The sequence below is a fragment of the Neopsephotus bourkii genome, unplaced genomic scaffold, assembly GCF_033783945.1.
Source record: "Neopsephotus bourkii isolate Nb327-2 ecotype Australia unplaced genomic scaffold, CSIRO-AGI_Nbou_v1 NB_1473, whole genome shotgun sequence".
NCBI lineage: Eukaryota > Metazoa > Chordata > Aves > Psittaciformes > Psittacidae > Neopsephotus > Neopsephotus bourkii.
In genome coordinates, this window is record NW_026901949.1 from 291,266 (window position 1) to 309,397 (window position 18,132).

Below are 18,132 nucleotides of genomic sequence, written 5' to 3' on the forward strand. Positions count from 1 at the left end.
GTCCTACTGCAGAGCAAACATCTTCTTGGATATGAGAGGGAAAGTACTTATATCTGAACTTAAGAAATCATTTTTTGAGTAAATAAATCTCATATTTGTTAGTTCTGCTCATTATTTGTAAGTGTTCTTTAGAAAATGGACTTTTATGTAGCCATTATGTTTTGCATGACTGTGCCTTACTCTTACACCTCCTGAGAAGCACGGAAACATGGCAGTGAGGTTAGAGAACTGTGTTTGTGATGAAGGAAAAAAACATACTAGATTTCAGGCTTCTTGTTTTTCCCTAGCAGACAAATAGAAATAATTGTAAAAATTTCCATTTCTGGTGATGCCACAAGTAAATAAGCTTTAGGTCATGAAGGTTTGGTTTGGTTTGTTTTAACAAGCTGGGGGTCTTTTGGAGGTTTGGGTTTGTTTTTTTTCTCCCTGTTCATATGGCAGTTGCTCCTACGGTAGTTGGTTTCCCTGTCTTGGGACTTGAGCTGATGAAATAATGAAAATTGACAATAGATATTTGGGGGGGGGGAAATCATGGGTTTAGGGTAAATAATTTATTATGCTTCTTCTTTTTCTTGCAGAACGGTTTACACAGTACAGCCCTAAAAACCTTAGGCAAGCATGGAATAAGTAAGTTGTTTTTTCTTTCATTATTATTTTGACTCTTCAAAAATATGATTCATACCAAGCTGAAGTTATCACAGTTGACTTAAAATGTCTTTATCTTTTTTAATTACAGTACAGATAAGGAATTACTGAAGTATTATTACTTCCTGTTTCTGCCAGCTTTGACTATTTTTGAATTGCCAATTACTTGTAAATATTGAGAAACTGTATAGTGTCATATTTTCATCTTGGAGATGTCAGCTGACAAGTGTATTGAGCTCACTGAGAGATGCAGTGTTACTTTACTACCTTGGGCCATCAGTTTTGAATTTTGTTTTCCCTATTCACCTGTAACAATAAAGAGACCTTTAAATAATACGTTTCTAATCAGTTTTTGAGTGTTGTTTCCACATAATCAAGCCCTGTTGCCAGGTCCATCTGGTCATTGCTGTGAGCTGATAACCATACCAGTTGTATACTAGTTATATTTTAATTATCACAACTGAAAAAAATCAATGTGCCTTTTTCCATTGTTTTTTTCCTTTAATGTTTCCTGAGTTTTTACATCAGATGGAAACTGATAGAAGGTATTGTGCTCAAAAGCCAGAAAGGTCGCCTAATAAACAAGGAATGCCTAATAAATCATCTCTGTAAAGTTTATTAGAAGATTTCTCAGCACATGAAGAATCTTTGTAGATAGGATATTTGAGCAGCTCTGCATTAAATGATTAATATCTCTTATAGTTTGAAGAAAGCATACCCAGTTGCTTTCTTCAAAATATGTGAGTTGGATGTGCATGGTAGCAGCTATGTCAACAACTTGTCCTGCTAGAAAAGCTGTCAAGAGTTTTTCACCACTCTCTTTTCACTGAAATATTTTGCAATCAGGCTAAGCCTTTGATGCACCAGAATTGCTGTTTTCTTTCCGATACTCATTCTGAATTTTATTGTTGGTAGCAACTGGCTGTCTGGTTGGTAGTTCTCCAGGCAGTTCAACAGACAGCAGGAGTCTGAAGTATCTCCTCCTCCAAGTTCACCACTGAACTTGAAAATATTAAATGTTTTGGTAAAGGAATGTGTTTATTATAAGGAAAAAAAGTTACTAATAGTGTAGAAGTCTAAATCTTTTTTCAGTGTCCTAGTTTATTAGTAATGGAGTGTGTCTACAGCTGTAAAATTCTTAGCATGGTCACTTGCCTAAAATGTGATGAGGTTTGTATTTACTTTGCTATTCTATTATTTTTTCTCCATTTGCTCCTTCCCAAACCAATTTGGTCCAGTGTTTTGGACTGAAGCACAAAGGCATTTTTCATTTTAAAACAAACAAACCAACCTAACAACTTCTGAAATTGTGGTTAACTGAGGGAGAAGTCTCTTAATATAATACGACCATAGCTAAAATTAAGTGTTAGTTGTTGGATGTGATACCAAACATGTTCGTTCTTTGAGTCAGAACCTGTATGTCTGCAGAGCCAGGCGTCCTTCATAGGTATTCTTCATGACTCTGTAGCTCGCTCTGCATAACTGCTGGATCCTCCCAAGTAACTTTCTGATTCCTCCAATTGGACACATAAAGCTGGCACTGAAGACAGTGCAGGCCATCACAAAGGTTAAGCGTCATGTACCTGAATTGATTGAATTTCAACACTGGAAAGGAAAGAAAGTTTCTGGCTTTTTTTATTCAGACTGGGAGGCTAATTTGGTGTCTTTTATGGAAGAGTCCATCTCCAGTTTACTTTAGAGGGATGAACAGGAAGATCAATGTCACTTATAGTGGCTTCTGTGAGTTTTGCCAGTTCTTGTGATCCTTGCAGACATCTTGCAATGTTTGACTCTACTTCAGTCTTTCTGCTTGGAATAATATGATTCCCTGAAAGTCATAGCTTTCATTTTTAAAAGTCAGTCACTAGAATTTTCTGTATTCTGTCCTTGAACAATGAACAAACTTGCAAAATCATTTTTTCTTTGAAAGTAGTTAATGAAATCCAAAAGCTTGGAAGAAGCAATTATGTTGCAACATAGGCAATTAGGTCTGGATTGGGAAAGAGGGACAAGGAAACTAATATGGATGTGAGTGTGTTTGCTTGGGGGCATATATTTCCGTAAGTAATGTGAATCGATTCTGACACTCTGTTCCACCCATTCTGCAGGCTTGGACTGAATGTTTCACTGTATTTTAACAGCAGTTAGACCCAGCACTATCTCCTGTACATGAATAAGTACAATAATAATTTGAATTTTAAAAGTTGCTTTCATTTATTTCTTTCAAGGACATTGCATGAAAGTTTTTTCATAAAATAAACAAAGAAAAAACCAAAAAAGAAACGAACACCCCCCCCAACAAAAATTAACACCGCCCAAAACAAAGCAAAAAAAAAACCCAACAAAACCAAAACCCAATTTGCTTAGAACAAACCCTCAGTCTCTGAGATTTCATAATTGACACAAATTGTGATCACATCACAGGCTGAGTCAAATAAGTCCTGAGCTTTTTAACTTATAGGAAACCTCTTCAAAAATATTTAGATTTTATGCTCCATGCATAAAGAAGGATTTACAATTTCTCAGCATAAATGGATTCAAAGAGTGAAAGCAATGACAATACACAGAGTTCATTGCTTCATATTGGAGTTCTACTACAATAGGAAATATTCAGTGCCTCAAAATTATGTATCACATTCAAAATGTAAAGGATTTTCTCTTTTTCTAGTGTAAATCTTTATTTGTGTGCTGTATTAGAGCGCTGTTGCTTGCACAGCTGTAGTTAAGGATATATAAACATTTCTGTTACAGACATCATATTCCCAAGGGTTTATAATTCAGCTATAAAACTTAATACATGGACAGAGTGATTCATTCAAGATTTTTTCTTTCTTTGTTAGCATGTTTCAAAAAGCAGTAATCTCTGATCCTAAAAGAAAATAAAAAATATATCCTTTTAAACTTCCCAATTTAATTTGTTGAAGACTGTTGATGTCACAAAAATGTCCCATTTGGAACAGAATTGTTTTAATTGTAGTTAGGATAAATGTGAGACCTAAGACATAAAGCCTTTTGGTTTTACATATGTATTGGTTTTGTTGCAGTTACTTCCTCTTGACATAGTACCTTTGAAAGATACAGCTTAAAAACCAGTGTTTGTGGTCTTGGAAAGATTTATGTGTATGCTTAAGCTCCTCTGACATGAAGCCTTGTTAATGCATTCTGTAAGGGGGAATATTGAGATACAAAAAAAACTGCGGAATTTTTCACACAGAAACTGCCATAGAAACTTTAAAACAGAGCACAACATTGAACTTTGTGCTCCCAAACTGGAAGAGAACACCTTTAATTTTATAAACACGATAAAGCTTTCACTATCTACTGTTCCATCTTTCAGGCACAGTCTGGCCCTTTATCTTGTTCATATATATGTTTTGAGGTCCTGGCATGGAAGAGTGAGAATATGGGTTTAGAAGTCTTCAAAGAGACTCAGTTTATGTAAGGAGAGGTTGGTAAGAAGGGAGAATAACACTTCCAACATCTACAGAGCCAGCTTCGTGTCTGTCAGGGCAGAAGAACAGAGGCAAAAACCTGCAACACCAAACCTCCCCAAAAGCCACAGATGGTATATTGGAGGCAAAATAATTGCACCTGATTGACTACACTAGCTTCCACAAGATGTGAATTTTAAAGGCAGAGCCAGACAATGGAACAATGATGGACACAAGCCAGTGGCTCTTTAATTCCTAGTCTAACTGGAAAATAGCTAAAAAGTGTGGAATGTAACAGCAATGACAAAGTGAAACCCAGAAGGCTCATTATGTAGTAAGTCAGATCCCTAAAATTTTTAAAATAGAATTGGTCACAATAATAGAGACTTACTTTTGGGAGGTGTACTTTAGGGAAATAATGTATGTACCACTTCTAGAGTATTAAGTTCTTTGGAGACTTTAACCCTGGATTTCTTCACTGGTTGTCAAACTACCTAAAGATTATAAAGAGAATATTTGCTAGATAAGAAGTGGTTTATAAATTTTGCAAAAATGCTTATAATGCTAGGAAACAAAAATTGCATTGATATTTGCTTCTATCTAGTGTGAAGCTTCCCCTACGTTGCATGACCTAACATATTGTGGAATGCAATTATAAAATACTGGTCTAAAAAGAATTAAGATGTGGTAATCTGATCTTCCTATAGAATCCATAATGAATTATATTTTAACCTTTTTTCCTGAACTTTTCTGTTCAATTATCTCTACACAATAAAAACCAAGAACAGCTCTGCCTTCAGAATGCAATGCAACCGCTTTCAATTTGTAAAAGCTTCTCCACAATAATAAACCCATACAGAAGAATAACAAAAGAGAACTAATTATCCTTGTGTATATTTGGTAGGATATAAAAAGCTTTTTCAGATCCTTCAGTCATAATGGGTTGTATTGTGAGAAATTAGGTTGGAAAGAAAAGGTGCTGTTGAAAACAAATTCTGCTCTGCATAAATAGAACTACTGCTTCGTAATTCCCCAACATGGCAGTATTTATTATATAAATAACACTTTATTCTCACAGCCAGTCCCACTGCTGGGGATTTCTTCCTTTAACAAGATAGCCTCTGTACTTGAGAACTCCCCTCCTGAGGCCAGGGTGTTCAAAAGTTGCATTCCAGGATGGACTGGCCTATTTTGGGACTGTTATTCAGTGAAAACTTCCTGAAGAAAGCAATTTGAGTGAACAGAGACAAGTCCATATATTTGGGGTCTGTATTTCATTTCAAGAATAACACAAACTATGGAACTGTTCAGAGCTGAGCCTTGGGAAGGATTTTTGGTCTGGGGTTCTGTTGTCTGGGGCTTTTTTTTGAGAAAAATCTTTGCCTTCATGGGGTTTTGACTAAAGACAAAACTCTTTCCTAATTGTCACTTTTATCCCCTTCACCTCCTGTCTCTTCACCAGAGTTCCTCATTGAAATGTAGTCTGTAGCGCCACAGAAAGAATATTCAAGCTCTCAAGCACAGCAGGAACAAAAAGCTTTAGTGTTGTCATTGCTAAAACCTTTCTGCCAGATACAACTTAGCGATGAGAATTTAAAGCTATACCTATGCAAAAAGTGGATTACATGTGTGCGACTGTGTGCAGTTTGAGTATGTTGAGGCTGCACTTGAGGAGTGATCAGGAATCCGGGGGGAGGGGGGGAGCATGGGTGGAAACTGGACACAAAATGAGAGGATTTTGCACATTTGTGTTTTTGTGACGCATGAACCTGCCTCTGTCTCCTGATTTGCCGTGATACTGCTGTACTGAAAAAAAAAAAAACCAAACAAAACCTTTTTAATTTCCCATTTTGTTTCATATTTCACATAAACACTCCTTTATCAGTCGTTACCTTTTGCCTGAAGGAGCTTAGGAATCCCGGCATGACAAAGCTACCACAACGTGCAGCACAAACAAGAAGCCATTTACCAGGACCAGGACACACATTTATTACACACACACAAACCCCCAACTTCCCCAGTATCCGCTCGGTTCTCCGGTATCAGACACTCAGCTATCTCCTGTATCTTCCCCTCAGGTGCGGTAGCCGCGGGCCGTGAGGGGACGCGGGAGCGAGGCCGCCATAAGGCGACAGCGCGAGGGGGAGCGCTCGAGCTGGCACAGAGGGCCCTCAGCGCAGGGCGGGGAGGAGGCACTGGCGGAGGCCGCGTTTTGGTTGCAAACGTTTTCCGAACACGGCTTGTTTATTTCAGTACTTAATGGGGTTTATTACAGTAATTTCAGGGTGGTGGAAGCTGCTTGTTTGCACTTCAGTGCTTGTGTGTGTGTCTGTCTGCTTCTGTACACTGCACCCGCTTAGTACCGTTTCTGGCTCCGTACAGGGGGCTCAGCTGCAGCCGTGCAAAAGGCACCGTTCTCACCCGAGGAGCGGCTAGTGCTAAGCTGAAATGCACTGTAGGTTGTGTCAGCCCCCTGGTAATGAATTCTGTGATGCCGATTAAAGCCACTGACTGAGAAAGATCTCTGGATTTCCTTTGCTCATGCGTTTGCCAAGTTGAAACATTCTTTAAAATTTGTATTTGAATGTTTCTGTGAGATTGGAACAACTGCAGATTGCTCAAATGTTATAACTTTTAAAACTTTGGAGGGTGGAAAGAGTATTCCGAAGAGATCTCATTGATAGAATATTTATCCTAACATTCAATTTTTTCTTTTTTTGGGGGGGCGGGGGGGTTCAAATTTCTCTCCCTTCCCTCCCCTTTTTGTGATGCTAAGCCTTAGGTATTATGTTACATCCTCTTGGCCCAGTTAAAAATAGTAATAAACCTCCTAATCTGAACCACAATAGCCTAATAACTCTATGTTTCATTAGTAAAATTAGATTGTTACCATCCTATACCTTACTCCTTACTTGTGTGAAAGGACAGCCATAGCGTACATGGGTGTTCTTTGTTATCTTCTGCATCATTTAATTCAGTTTCTGGCATTGGACTAGAGTTTGTTGGCATTACTGTCTCCGAACCTACCCATATTTTGGGTTATTCTTCCCATGGTCTGTAGTTCTCTCTGCTTGATCTTATTGTAGACACTTTTTGCTCATGTATATCACTTTTAGCTTCTTTGCACTAATTTCTTTGTCTTATATGGTGTTTCCAACATTTAGTTTCATCTAAGAATTGATTCAGTATGCAGTGTATCCCTTGGTCCAGGTCATAATAAAGATGTTAAATAAAACTGTGACTAACGCTAATCCCTCTGGCACACTGCTGGACACTTCCCTTCAACTCCGTATGTTGCCACTCATCCTTACCCATTGCTTATGCTCTGTTAGCCAGTTTTCAGTCCATGAGATGATAGTGTATTATATCTCAGCTCTTTGGAGTTTGTCTACAGAGCAAGATTTCTTAGAGCAAATCATCACACATTATCTCCTGTCACTTTATTCCACCAATGATTAAGTCCATTTTTAAAAATAATCTATTTATCTGATGTGTTATTCATTAGTCACATTTTCTTTCTTTTGATTGCCATTTTGTTGTAGATTTTCCTAAAACTGGTTTTGCTTCCGTATTGTCTGTTTTGTTTCTACTGTCTATATTGTGTGTCAGCATCCAGCAAATATTTGCCAAGATTCCCTTCCTTATTTAAAAATCAGAAAGGAAGTATATGTATATATGTTTTTTAAGTCTAATACAATACTTCAGAATGCAGACAAAAGTTAGCTAACATTACAGTAACATATCTCCAGTAATAACCCTGTAAACAGAAATGAGGAAAGAGAACTAACTCTTCTTGCAGAGGTTCCCTGGAAGGACTTTTAAAAGGTGCTTTACATTTGTTTGCTATCCTCACTAATTCCTTAAGAATTCCTTAAGATATTGAGACGTATATCAGATAGACATGTTTATTTGGTGTTTCCAGGTATAATTTTTTTTTTCAAAGTATGTTCTTCATTAATGTTTTTGAGTACTTACTGATCAACTCTTTTCAGATGTTTCCAGTTGTTCTTTCTTCTTACGCATTTCTACATGCCAGTGTTTTATTAATTTCTCAGAATTATGTTTTTGGTAGTCTGTTACTCATATGTTGCCATAGTGTCTGGGTTCATTTCTTGGTTTGAAGTCTAATACTTTCTGATCAGAGGCACCAGGCATCATTATATCCTCACATTCCTAGTTCTGCCCTCTTGCTACAGTTCTGTACTGCTGGCCTCTCTGCTGAAATCTTTCTTCTCTAGATAATGATGTTGCTGACAAAATTGTGTCTCTGGGATGTGTTTTAAAAATATTTGCCTGAGGAATTGAAGACATATTGTGAAGGCAGTAATGTAAGTGAAGTAGACCTTACTGCTGTGTCTCTCATTATTTGTCTGTAGCCATTAAAGACAAGATTCTTCCAAAGTGAAGCCAGAATGATAGGCGCCTGAAGAATTGGGCTGGCATTCAAAACTGCCTAGTGCTAAGCCACTGCTGTTGGCATAAGCGGCTTGATATTATCCACTGCTTTTTGTCATGTATTACAGATATTTTTTCCTTAACTCAACAGTTCCTTTGATTCTCATCTTAGGGTCTCAGAAATGTACAGAATTTGGAGAGACAGTACAGAGAGGCAATAAATGTAATAATTTCATTATGCTACTGAGTTTTGTCATCTCTACAGATAGTTTAAGCCAATCTCAAAGCCCATGCTGTTTGGCTCTGTTGCCAGCCAAAGACCTACATACAGTAGTTAAGGTTTCTGCAGTGGTACAGACATCACAAAGTATCTTTACCTCAGATAAATATTTATTTTACTGACTTTTATGATGATTTGATGTGGGGTTTTGAACATAATTCTTAACACCTACTTTTTTGAGGTAGGATGGTAATTTTAAGTATTTCCAGGTTGCCATTTGTGAGACTGTCCTGTGACCATCTCGCAAAATTCATTACAGCTTTGGCAAGAAAATCTTAATTGCTTCCTTTCCTGCGTTTCTGGCTGTGGCACTTCATGTATCTGCCTTCAGTTTTCTGACTTCTTTCCTACCGTATAAGAGAGAAGTAAGAATTTTTCTTTTCTTTTTTTTTTTTTTAATTATTTTTTTTTAAATTAATGAAAAAACACGTGGCATTTTAGGAGACTCATAAAAACAGTGATTTGTTTCAAAGCTTGAAGCTGTTTGCTAGCCAAATGGTTTTCATAGTTAAATTTAGTGATTTCTGTAAATAACCTACCTTTTAAAGTTTGAAGCTATTGTTTGAGAATGTGAAATGGCTGCAGGCTGATCATCATGTATATATGTTCAGTGTCTGTTTGACCTGAGTGTCAAAGAAGGAAGATAGGAGACAGTAATCCTCGCTGATGCATTAAAATGGAGAGGTTACATTATGTATCTTCAGCAACACACTGTGAATAGTGAGCCTCGGCATAGGGCTGGTGCACCTGTCATTGCTGGAGGGCAAAGAGGCAAGTGGTTCCAAAGGGAGCTGACCTTTTTCATTCAGGCATTGAGTCAATCCCATATCCTAAGGCACACATTCTGCATTAAAATTATTATAACTCTCTTGGTATTATGCTGAACAGCAGACTGGTGAAAATGTATGTTAAAAAACACAAACAAAATAAAACAAAACAATGGTGGCAATGGTAGTTTGCATACTGTTTTTAATTAAGCCTTCATAGGAAATAAATATATTCTGTAATTTTGAAAGACATCACTAAAACAGTTATGTTCTCTGATAAATTTAATAAAAAAATTGAAATGTTTTTTGTCTGAATTAGCAGCTGGATACAAAAATGTAAATGACAGTATTTATCACTAAATGTGATTCTCAAGAAAACTGCATCCTTTAAAATACTCTAATGTATAATACAGTGTATATCCACTGTCTGCCACTTCAGCTGAATTTGTATCTGTAAGATCTGATTTACAAATAGACAACTTTCTGTTAAATTATTCACATCTCATAATAATTGATGTAACAGAGTTGATCTTATGCTGGAGCATATTTGATCATAAATTCAATGAAATCAGCCACCATCTTTGTGATGTTTGTCCAGCTAAATCCTTCAGTGAATAAAATAATAAAGATGCCAGCTGTGTTTGTTTTATGATCACGGCTGCAATAGGAAGCTGGAAATACAAATGAATAAAAGCTCTAATTTTTCACATTGGATTTAGAAACTGAGAATCTTACTGCAAAGAATTTAAGTGGAAAAAAATTATTTCTTTTGCATTCTCATGAAGGTATTGTTTGCTTTTTTGTTCCTGTTGTTTAGGAATCCAGAATACTTTTCAAATACTGTTATTGTTTGGACCCAAACTTATAAAATCCAAGGAAATCTTGTAAAAATAGATGAAATTTATGCTTTTCTGTGAGATATTATTGCAAGTTAAGAATGGGCCATTATTTTGCATTGCCTACTTTGGTTAGATTCTATAGCAGTCTTAAAGCTCTGCTTCCTACTGCATGCTGTTAGTGTATCTCAATCTAATTTCACCACTCTGACATAAAAAATTGTGCTCCAGATTATTCTTGTCCTTCCTTCAGCATCATGACTTTTGTAAAATAGTGTTATATTCTAGTTTTGTTTCTTTCATATTTGATCCTTAAAGTGCCCTTGAGTCAAGCTTTATTCTGCAACCGTGAGGGCACGAATCTTCCCTGAGATGTTGACAGACAGTGTTTGGTGAATATCATTTTTCTTTCAGCTAGAGCCTACATCTATACTGCTAACTAAAGGAGAGACAGGGACAGTCTTCTGGCCCTGAGGCCATGTGGCAGACCTTAGCTACAGCTCTGCTAAGTAACGCTTGGGCATACATCTCCTGTGGGCTTTATGTCATCCCCATGCAGCTGCAGGTACAGTTATTATTCTGGATGTGTTTGATACTAGTTTCTTAATTCTAAATTTCTAGTGTAAGACGTCTATTGTAGGCCATGGGAATTGTGTTTTCTACAGTAAGACTGAAGGTAGTGTATTTTTCATCCTGTTTGTAGGAGCCCGGTACATGCTGCCTTTTGGGAATGGTCCATGGCATGGGTTGTTCTGTGAACTATGTCTAGGAGTGGTTTTGGAGAGTGCTAGTTGGCATGGATGAAATAAACCGGGGAGAGTGTGAATGCTCAGTACCTGAGCGGTCAGGCTCTCTACCTAGCCCTGCTTTATTCAGCAGTATAAGCTTCAGCAGAGATATTCTTGCTATTCCCTGCCCTGTGCTCACTTGAACATATTCCCAGTGAAGTTTCTCCTCACTGTAATGCTAGCGTGCTTAGTCACCTATGCCTGAAGCTGTGGGAATGACTTTTGTCTTTCTTTTCCTATCCCATGCACTGAGACTGCTATATATACTTTACTTTTTTTGCCTTTCAAGCTTTTCCAAGAAACTCGTTTTCCTTCCTCAGCCACCTCTGATCTTGATTATCACGATATACATCTGATGTCCTCTCATGATCAGCATCCTTCTTCAGATCATATCAAAAACAACCAGTAAATTCAGTTTATTTTTTTGCAAATTGCTTAGCTGTCCTCCCAACCCTGACTGTTTCACTCTGTTGTTCTTGAGCTCCCTCTTTATCTTTTTCAGAATCCTCCATAATTACATCTCTTTCTCTTACTTCATTTGTCTGCCTCAAATGCCTACTTTCACCAAAGCTTAATATCCATTTAGGACCCTGCAGTGGGATCCACATGTTTTGTTATCTGCCGTCCCACTTTGGTGGAAGCACAGGTGTCCCAGAGCTCCATGGATTCCACAATTCCAAAATCTTTTGAAAATCCAACTGCTTAGTTTGGATCACTAGAAGTGGCTTGAGCTCTACTGGCAGTCAGTTTTTAGTGACAGCTGGGGTTTTGGGAAATTTGACCTTTAATGGTCACTATTATAGGTAACAATTTTGATTTTAGTTCTTAAATCATCTGTGCTGATTTATGCCTAAATATCAGTCACTCCGTGCTTAGCTGTCTCTCTTTTATGCTACTTTAACAGGTTAGGATTTGCAAAAGTAGTTCAAGATTGAGTTCTTCCGTACTGCAAGTTGATTTCTTAGTGTCAGCACTGCATCCTCACTCATATGTGTGTACAAGCACTTAAAATTGACATATTCCAGTAATTCATAGTTAAAATATACAGATTTTGTGGTTTGGTTGTTCACCTCCAGCCTGCTTATAGTTAAAAAGGCATAAACTGTTGTGTTAAATCTGAACAAGTTTTTAAAAAGACTTCAATAAAGGTAGCTGTGGATATGTAATGTTTCACTTCTAAAAAAACATTGCAAAATCATGTTACTTTTTTCCCAAATTACATACTAGAGCGTGATCATTGTTTTCTCCTTCTATCATGGTCTCTGTGCCTAAGAAACCCTTGAATGCACTTTTTTTCCCCTGTTCAAGTTCAAAGTCAAATTCAGACTTCTTTTAACAAATTGGCACCAGCACATTTGTCTCTTAACAAGTATTAATGCTGTTAGTATCAAGCACTGGATTTTCATTCTGCCAGCTGGAAGATGACCTAGTGTTCCCTTTAGAAAGTATCTGTCTCTATTAGTGTAAAGAGAAACAGTGGTGTGCTAAACTGGGAGAGTGAATCTGGAGAAGAAGCTGGTGCAAATGTGATATCCCATCCTGTGTGTTTCCTTAACATCACCTGAACCAAGTACCTGAGGGTCAAGGAGCTGCAACTAGTTCTGTATCACGTAAGTCTGTCTAAATGTATGGGTGTAATAATACATAGTGCAGAAATTTTGACTGCATAGCTTTCAATATATTGCCCATATGCTATCATTATAATTATCTTGGTCTCCTCCTCTCAGTGTTCACTAGTTCTGCATCATTTCCCTGTCATGTCTTAGCTTAGGAGTATAGCTGCAAAACGACCAGGGTGCCTACTTGTATGTAATTGCTAAGTCTTGTTGGGTTCAGAAAGGCGCTCATGTACATAATTAAATACATGCATATGCTTGGGGTCTGTCTTCCTGAGCTTTCTAGGCTTGAGGCATTCTCTCTGCCTCCAAATCTCTCTCCACCTTTAATGAGCTGTATAAATAAATACAAAGTACTCCTGTTCGTTCCATATCCATAAAAAATGTATTTTATTAGCTGAGAGGTATACAATAATAGAAAAGATCAGACCCATCTAATGTTTTAGGGAGCTGTGGGAGGACAGGACAAGTAGCTGCTTCCACATAGTTGACGGACCCAAGGCCCCAGCAAGACAGATTTGTAGGTTAACTGTGATAGATGATCTTTGGCTTCTCTGACTAAAGTGAGATCACCCTTCTTGGGGCACTGCCTGTGTGCTGCAGCCTTGCAACAAATTCCTGTTGAAGTACTGAGCAAACAGACCAGTTCTCATTTACATTAGAATGAAATTAAGACTTTTTAAACCCCAAATGGCAAAATATCAGACAAGAGGCAGAGATTTATAAGGCAGTGCTAATGTTTATTTACTAGAACATAGGGTTTTTTTTCTTTTTTTTTTTTTAATTTACTTTTCAAAAGGTCCAAAAAGCTTGTTTTTCTTTCTGTAGTCATTTAATAAGGGAAAATAGGGCAAAATTTGTTTACTGCCTTAGTGGCTGTACCCACTTGACAAATTTGAAATTCAGAGTTTGGTTATTTTTTTGGGGGGGGGGAAGTATTCTGCTCGGATTTCTTTGGAGATTAACCATCCAGATTGTCAAGGTTGGGAAGAGGAAAAGGACAGAGCTTTGACTGTATTGTTTGCCAGAGGTTTATTTCAGCTATTTCTAAGTTGGGGGTGGAGGAGGTGGGGGGGGACGGATTATTCCCTCCTTTTTTTGGCTTATGTCCAACCAGTGGGGAAATAAATATGTGAAGAAAGAATGCTATGGAATGTTAACTCCACTGCTGTATTTTTTCTTCCTTTTATCATGCCCCAAGATTCAGTGAAGTTGATATAAATTCACCATGCCTTCTTTTAAAAAGCATAACAGAAAGGCATTCTTCCTTTAAGAGTCAGACTGTAAAAGGTGATTTTCTTTCACTCAGTTTGGTTTAAGCCTGTAAAAAGCATTAAGTGAAAAATCTGATATATTTGTTAGGGCATTTATTGCATTACTAACTTATATTTTCAGTTCTCAGTGAAAGGTTTATGGAGAACATAAACCTTGAAGAGTTTTGTTCAGGATTAAAGATATATTTTCTCCATTTTCTGGTGAAATAATAGCTCATAAAATGATTGGGGTGTTAGGAATTATTTTTAGCTCTATTTTTTTTCCCAAGGGTTTTCTGTTCAACTTGTTGAGGTGCATGAAGGAGGCCTTTAAAAACGCTCACCTTGATCAGAAGATTCATGCCCTTTAAACAATTTCAAAACAATCAAAATCTTCTGATTAGGTGTCACCTCTGTGTTGTTTTCCTTCATTAACTGCGCTTACAGCAAGCAAAGATCTTCCAGTAAACTGTAAATTTAGTATATTCAAAAGTAGTCTGTCATGGTTAAGGAATACACTGTGACTTCCATAATTAGTATCTTTAGTACTGGACTGGTTGGGATGCTCTGAGAATTAAAATAGCTGATTGGTGGTAGCATGTAAAATCAAAAAGAAGTAATGGCTGAATTATTTCTCGGGCAAAATTGTAAAAGGCATGTTCTAGTTAAAATTTCTTAGGAAATATTTCCTGGGAATTACCTGAGAGGAGCTAATGAAAACTGAGTGAAATAATGTGAAATACTTGAGATATTCCTCTTTTAGTTTAAAGAAATAATTGTAGTTTTAAAAGGTAGCAGAACACTATACCTAGCAGCCATGTTGCCTGGAATATCACCACCTCAGAATTCCCAGGAATTAAGGAAGTTACATGATCATATCACAGAAAGCCAAATTCTCAAAAGCTTAGAGTATGCTATCATTGGACATATAGTGTATATTTGCTGATTAAATAAGCTTATTTTGCTTACTTTTAATGTATGCCATGCAGACACCTTAGTTCTTGCTTCATTTCACTCTCCAGCATATTTATCCTGGCAAAAAGATAACTTAGTATCAAATGCAAACCTTGTTACGTATCAAAATGATAGGAAAAGCAGGGGTAAACATGTGCAATACCGTCAGTAAACAGTGTTGGCTGTCTTCATGCCCTAGGCTCTTAATAGCTGGTACTGGGTTTATTTGGAAAGTTTCATAGCCCAGCATAGTTATTCTGAGGTGTCAGAGCAAGAGCTAGCCCTGGTGCATCTCAGGCTATAGAAGGACAAAACTCAGGATACTGTTAAGTCTGTTGTATATTGACTGATTCTCTTTAGGATTAGCATTTAAAACTCCAATCAACCAAACTCATTTTTTGAGGGTGTTGCTTCTGTAAGAGCGTTAATGTTCTGCTTCCTACATGAATCAAACCTCTCAAGCTGGATATTGCAAGCAGTGTTGTGTTGTAGAATACATCTGAAATGGACGCTAAACCACATCAAATCTAGTGAAGAGAGTTAGGGAAAAATACTCATATGTAAGTTTTTGACTTGAGTTACATTTAATGGTGACACATGCCTTGCAAATGGTTTTATGATCTAGTCATGACTGAGCTTACTGGCCATTATCAAACGTGAATTGCCATGAGAAGTTAGATCACTTCATTGTGTAGTTAAGGTGTGACTAAACTGAGTCTCTGAAGCCTCATGTGACTCATGAGCAGTTTAAGTATTTTAATTCTCCGTTCTGAGAAATTCAGGTGCTGCAACTGTAATTATGGCTTACCTACTTGGTCAGTAGGTTCTTTAAAAAATTTACCCAGTGCATAAAAATTATATACCTAGAGGTCAATCTATATTAATGAAAAGAGAAAAATAAGCAAACAAACAAAACAAAACCCACAAACAAAAAATTCAAACCGACCAACCAAACCCTAGTTGCCTGTATTGTTAGAACCATCATTTGTTACAGTAATTTTTCTTGAAATGCTATTCATCTTGGCTGCTTTCCAGCTAGTGGCATCTGTGCAGCTGTCAAGTGAGAATTCATTCAGGCAGGTCAGGGTTATTATTACCTTCCTGGAATGCACTGAATGAACTTGCCTCCACAGCTTTCCAAATGGAGCTCTGACCTCTTTTACATCAATGTTAACAGCAGTACCAAAGAATTAAACATTATCTCTGTTCTGTGTCTGTGAATACTTGTCATAGAATCATAGAATAGTTAGGGTTGGAAAGGACCTTAAGATTAGTTCCAACCCCCCTGCCATGGGCAGGGACACCTCACACTAAACCATGCTACCCAAGGCTTCGTCCAACCTGGCCTTGAACACAACCTGGCCTTGAACACTGCCGGGGATGGAGCATTCAAAACCTCCCTGGGCAACCCATTCCAGTGCCTCACCACCCTAACAGGAAAGAATTTGTTCCTTATATCCAATCTAAACTTCCCTTGTTTAAGTTTGAACCTGTTACCCCTTCTCCTGTCACTACAGTCCCTAATGAAGAGTCCCTCCTCAGCATCCCTATAGTCTCCCTTCAGATACTGGAAGGCTGTTAGGAGGTCTCCATGCAGCCTTCTCTTCTCCAGGCTGAACACACCCAGAGTAAACATCTTGACCACATTTTTAGTACTTAAGTAGGTAAGACTGTTGATGCTGTGATATGGTAATATAATTAAAAGGGATCACGCTAATTTCTAAATTTCAAAGAGATAGTTCTATACACCCTTATCAAAATCATGAGTGTCTGAAGACTGTGGAGTGCAGCGTTGTGCAGAAGCACAGAGCAAGGACAGATACTGGGAGCAGTATAGCCACGTTAGTGCAGGATTTGCCCCAGCCTAGCTCATGTAAGAAGCCTGAGCAGGATGTTTTACTGTGTCAGTTTTGCTTCTAGTGAGGTACTGATCTAGAAGAGCACAATTAAGCCGATGGCCTGTGGAACCTGCAGGAGACTGTACTTTCCCACCATGCATTTGTACAGAGCTCAGTGTTTCTGAATCTAAACTTCTGCCAGCACCTTGTTTGGGAAGAGCACAAGAGGCATTGATTATTTCAAGACAGGCCTCTCCTAAAGATCATGCAAACCCAGCACAATGTTGTCAGCCCTATGAGGGTGTAGGGGACAATCCCAACACTGAAGTGTGGTTCCTGTGACTGTGTTTGACTGACAAGTTTACTGTACAGTATAGCTTGAAGTACCGCCACACCATGCTGCAAAGCAAATGCTGTATTTTGTGATTGATCAGCAACAAGTAAAACCCTGCTTCAGTGAGTCTTCAAAAGCTTTTGTCTCTCTTTGTTCATCAGTTTTAGTTCTCAGTAACCTCTGTAAAACATAGAAAAAATAGTAATGTCTTTATTCCATTAGATTCTCATCTTGAGGTGCCACTTTATGCTTTCATCTGTATCAAAAGCTAAAAGCATTGCATCAAAACTTGTGTTCACTTGTTGCAGTGGTTTCATGATGGCTAAATAAACTCTACAAAAGCTCCATGGAGGCACACCAGGCGCGTTACGGAAACAGCTTCTGCATGCTGGAGCTGGCACATCAGGTCTTTGAAGATGGTAGGTGTTCTCAGCATGGCTGTAACAACAGAAAAGCTGTTGATATTTAATAAAAAGGAAATGTTACTTTAGGTAGGCCCTGCTCCGATTTTTGTGCTGCATAGCTGCTGCTAGTGGGGTCGCATGTATATTCAGAGATGCAGACTATTAAGGCATGTGAGGACATGTCTGTATCAGCTGGCCAGAAGATAATGAATTTGGAAAGAAAACATAAACTACAATATATGGTGTTGATACAGTTTTGTGTCAGAATTCAGGAGAGGCATAAAGCCTGTGACAAGGGGAAAAGACTGTCATCCTCAAGCAGACTTGGGTGAAAATGAGGAATGCAACCCTCATAGCAGTGCAATAGCAGGTGGGATACCACAGGGACTGTACAGGAGCCCTGTTGTTGAGGGGACCACGGCATCTTCTGTGAAACAAGCTGGAAGGGTTGCTGTGTGCCCTGCCTGATTTGCACCAATTTGCTTATTCTCTTCATACCATTAAAATTTAAACTCTGCTAAATGTTGTGATTGTTCAGGTTAACTGTGGTTTTGTCTTTCAGCACTTCAGATTGCAAGAGATTACTTAGAA

General features: G+C 37.9%; 1 protein-coding gene across 5 annotated transcripts in view; it reads left to right on the forward strand.

Annotated features, from left to right (window-relative positions):
- The window catches only part of CDK14 (cyclin dependent kinase 14), a 321,875-nt gene that overhangs the window by 236,397 nt on the left and 67,346 nt on the right, over positions 1-18,132 (forward strand). For all 5 annotated transcript variants that reach the window (XM_061369041.1, XM_061369045.1, XM_061369046.1 and 2 more), the window contains one exon: positions 579-627. In XM_061369041.1, coding sequence (XP_061225025.1) covers positions 579-627 — 49 coding nt within the window. The remainder of the gene's footprint in view (positions 1-578; positions 628-18,132) is intronic.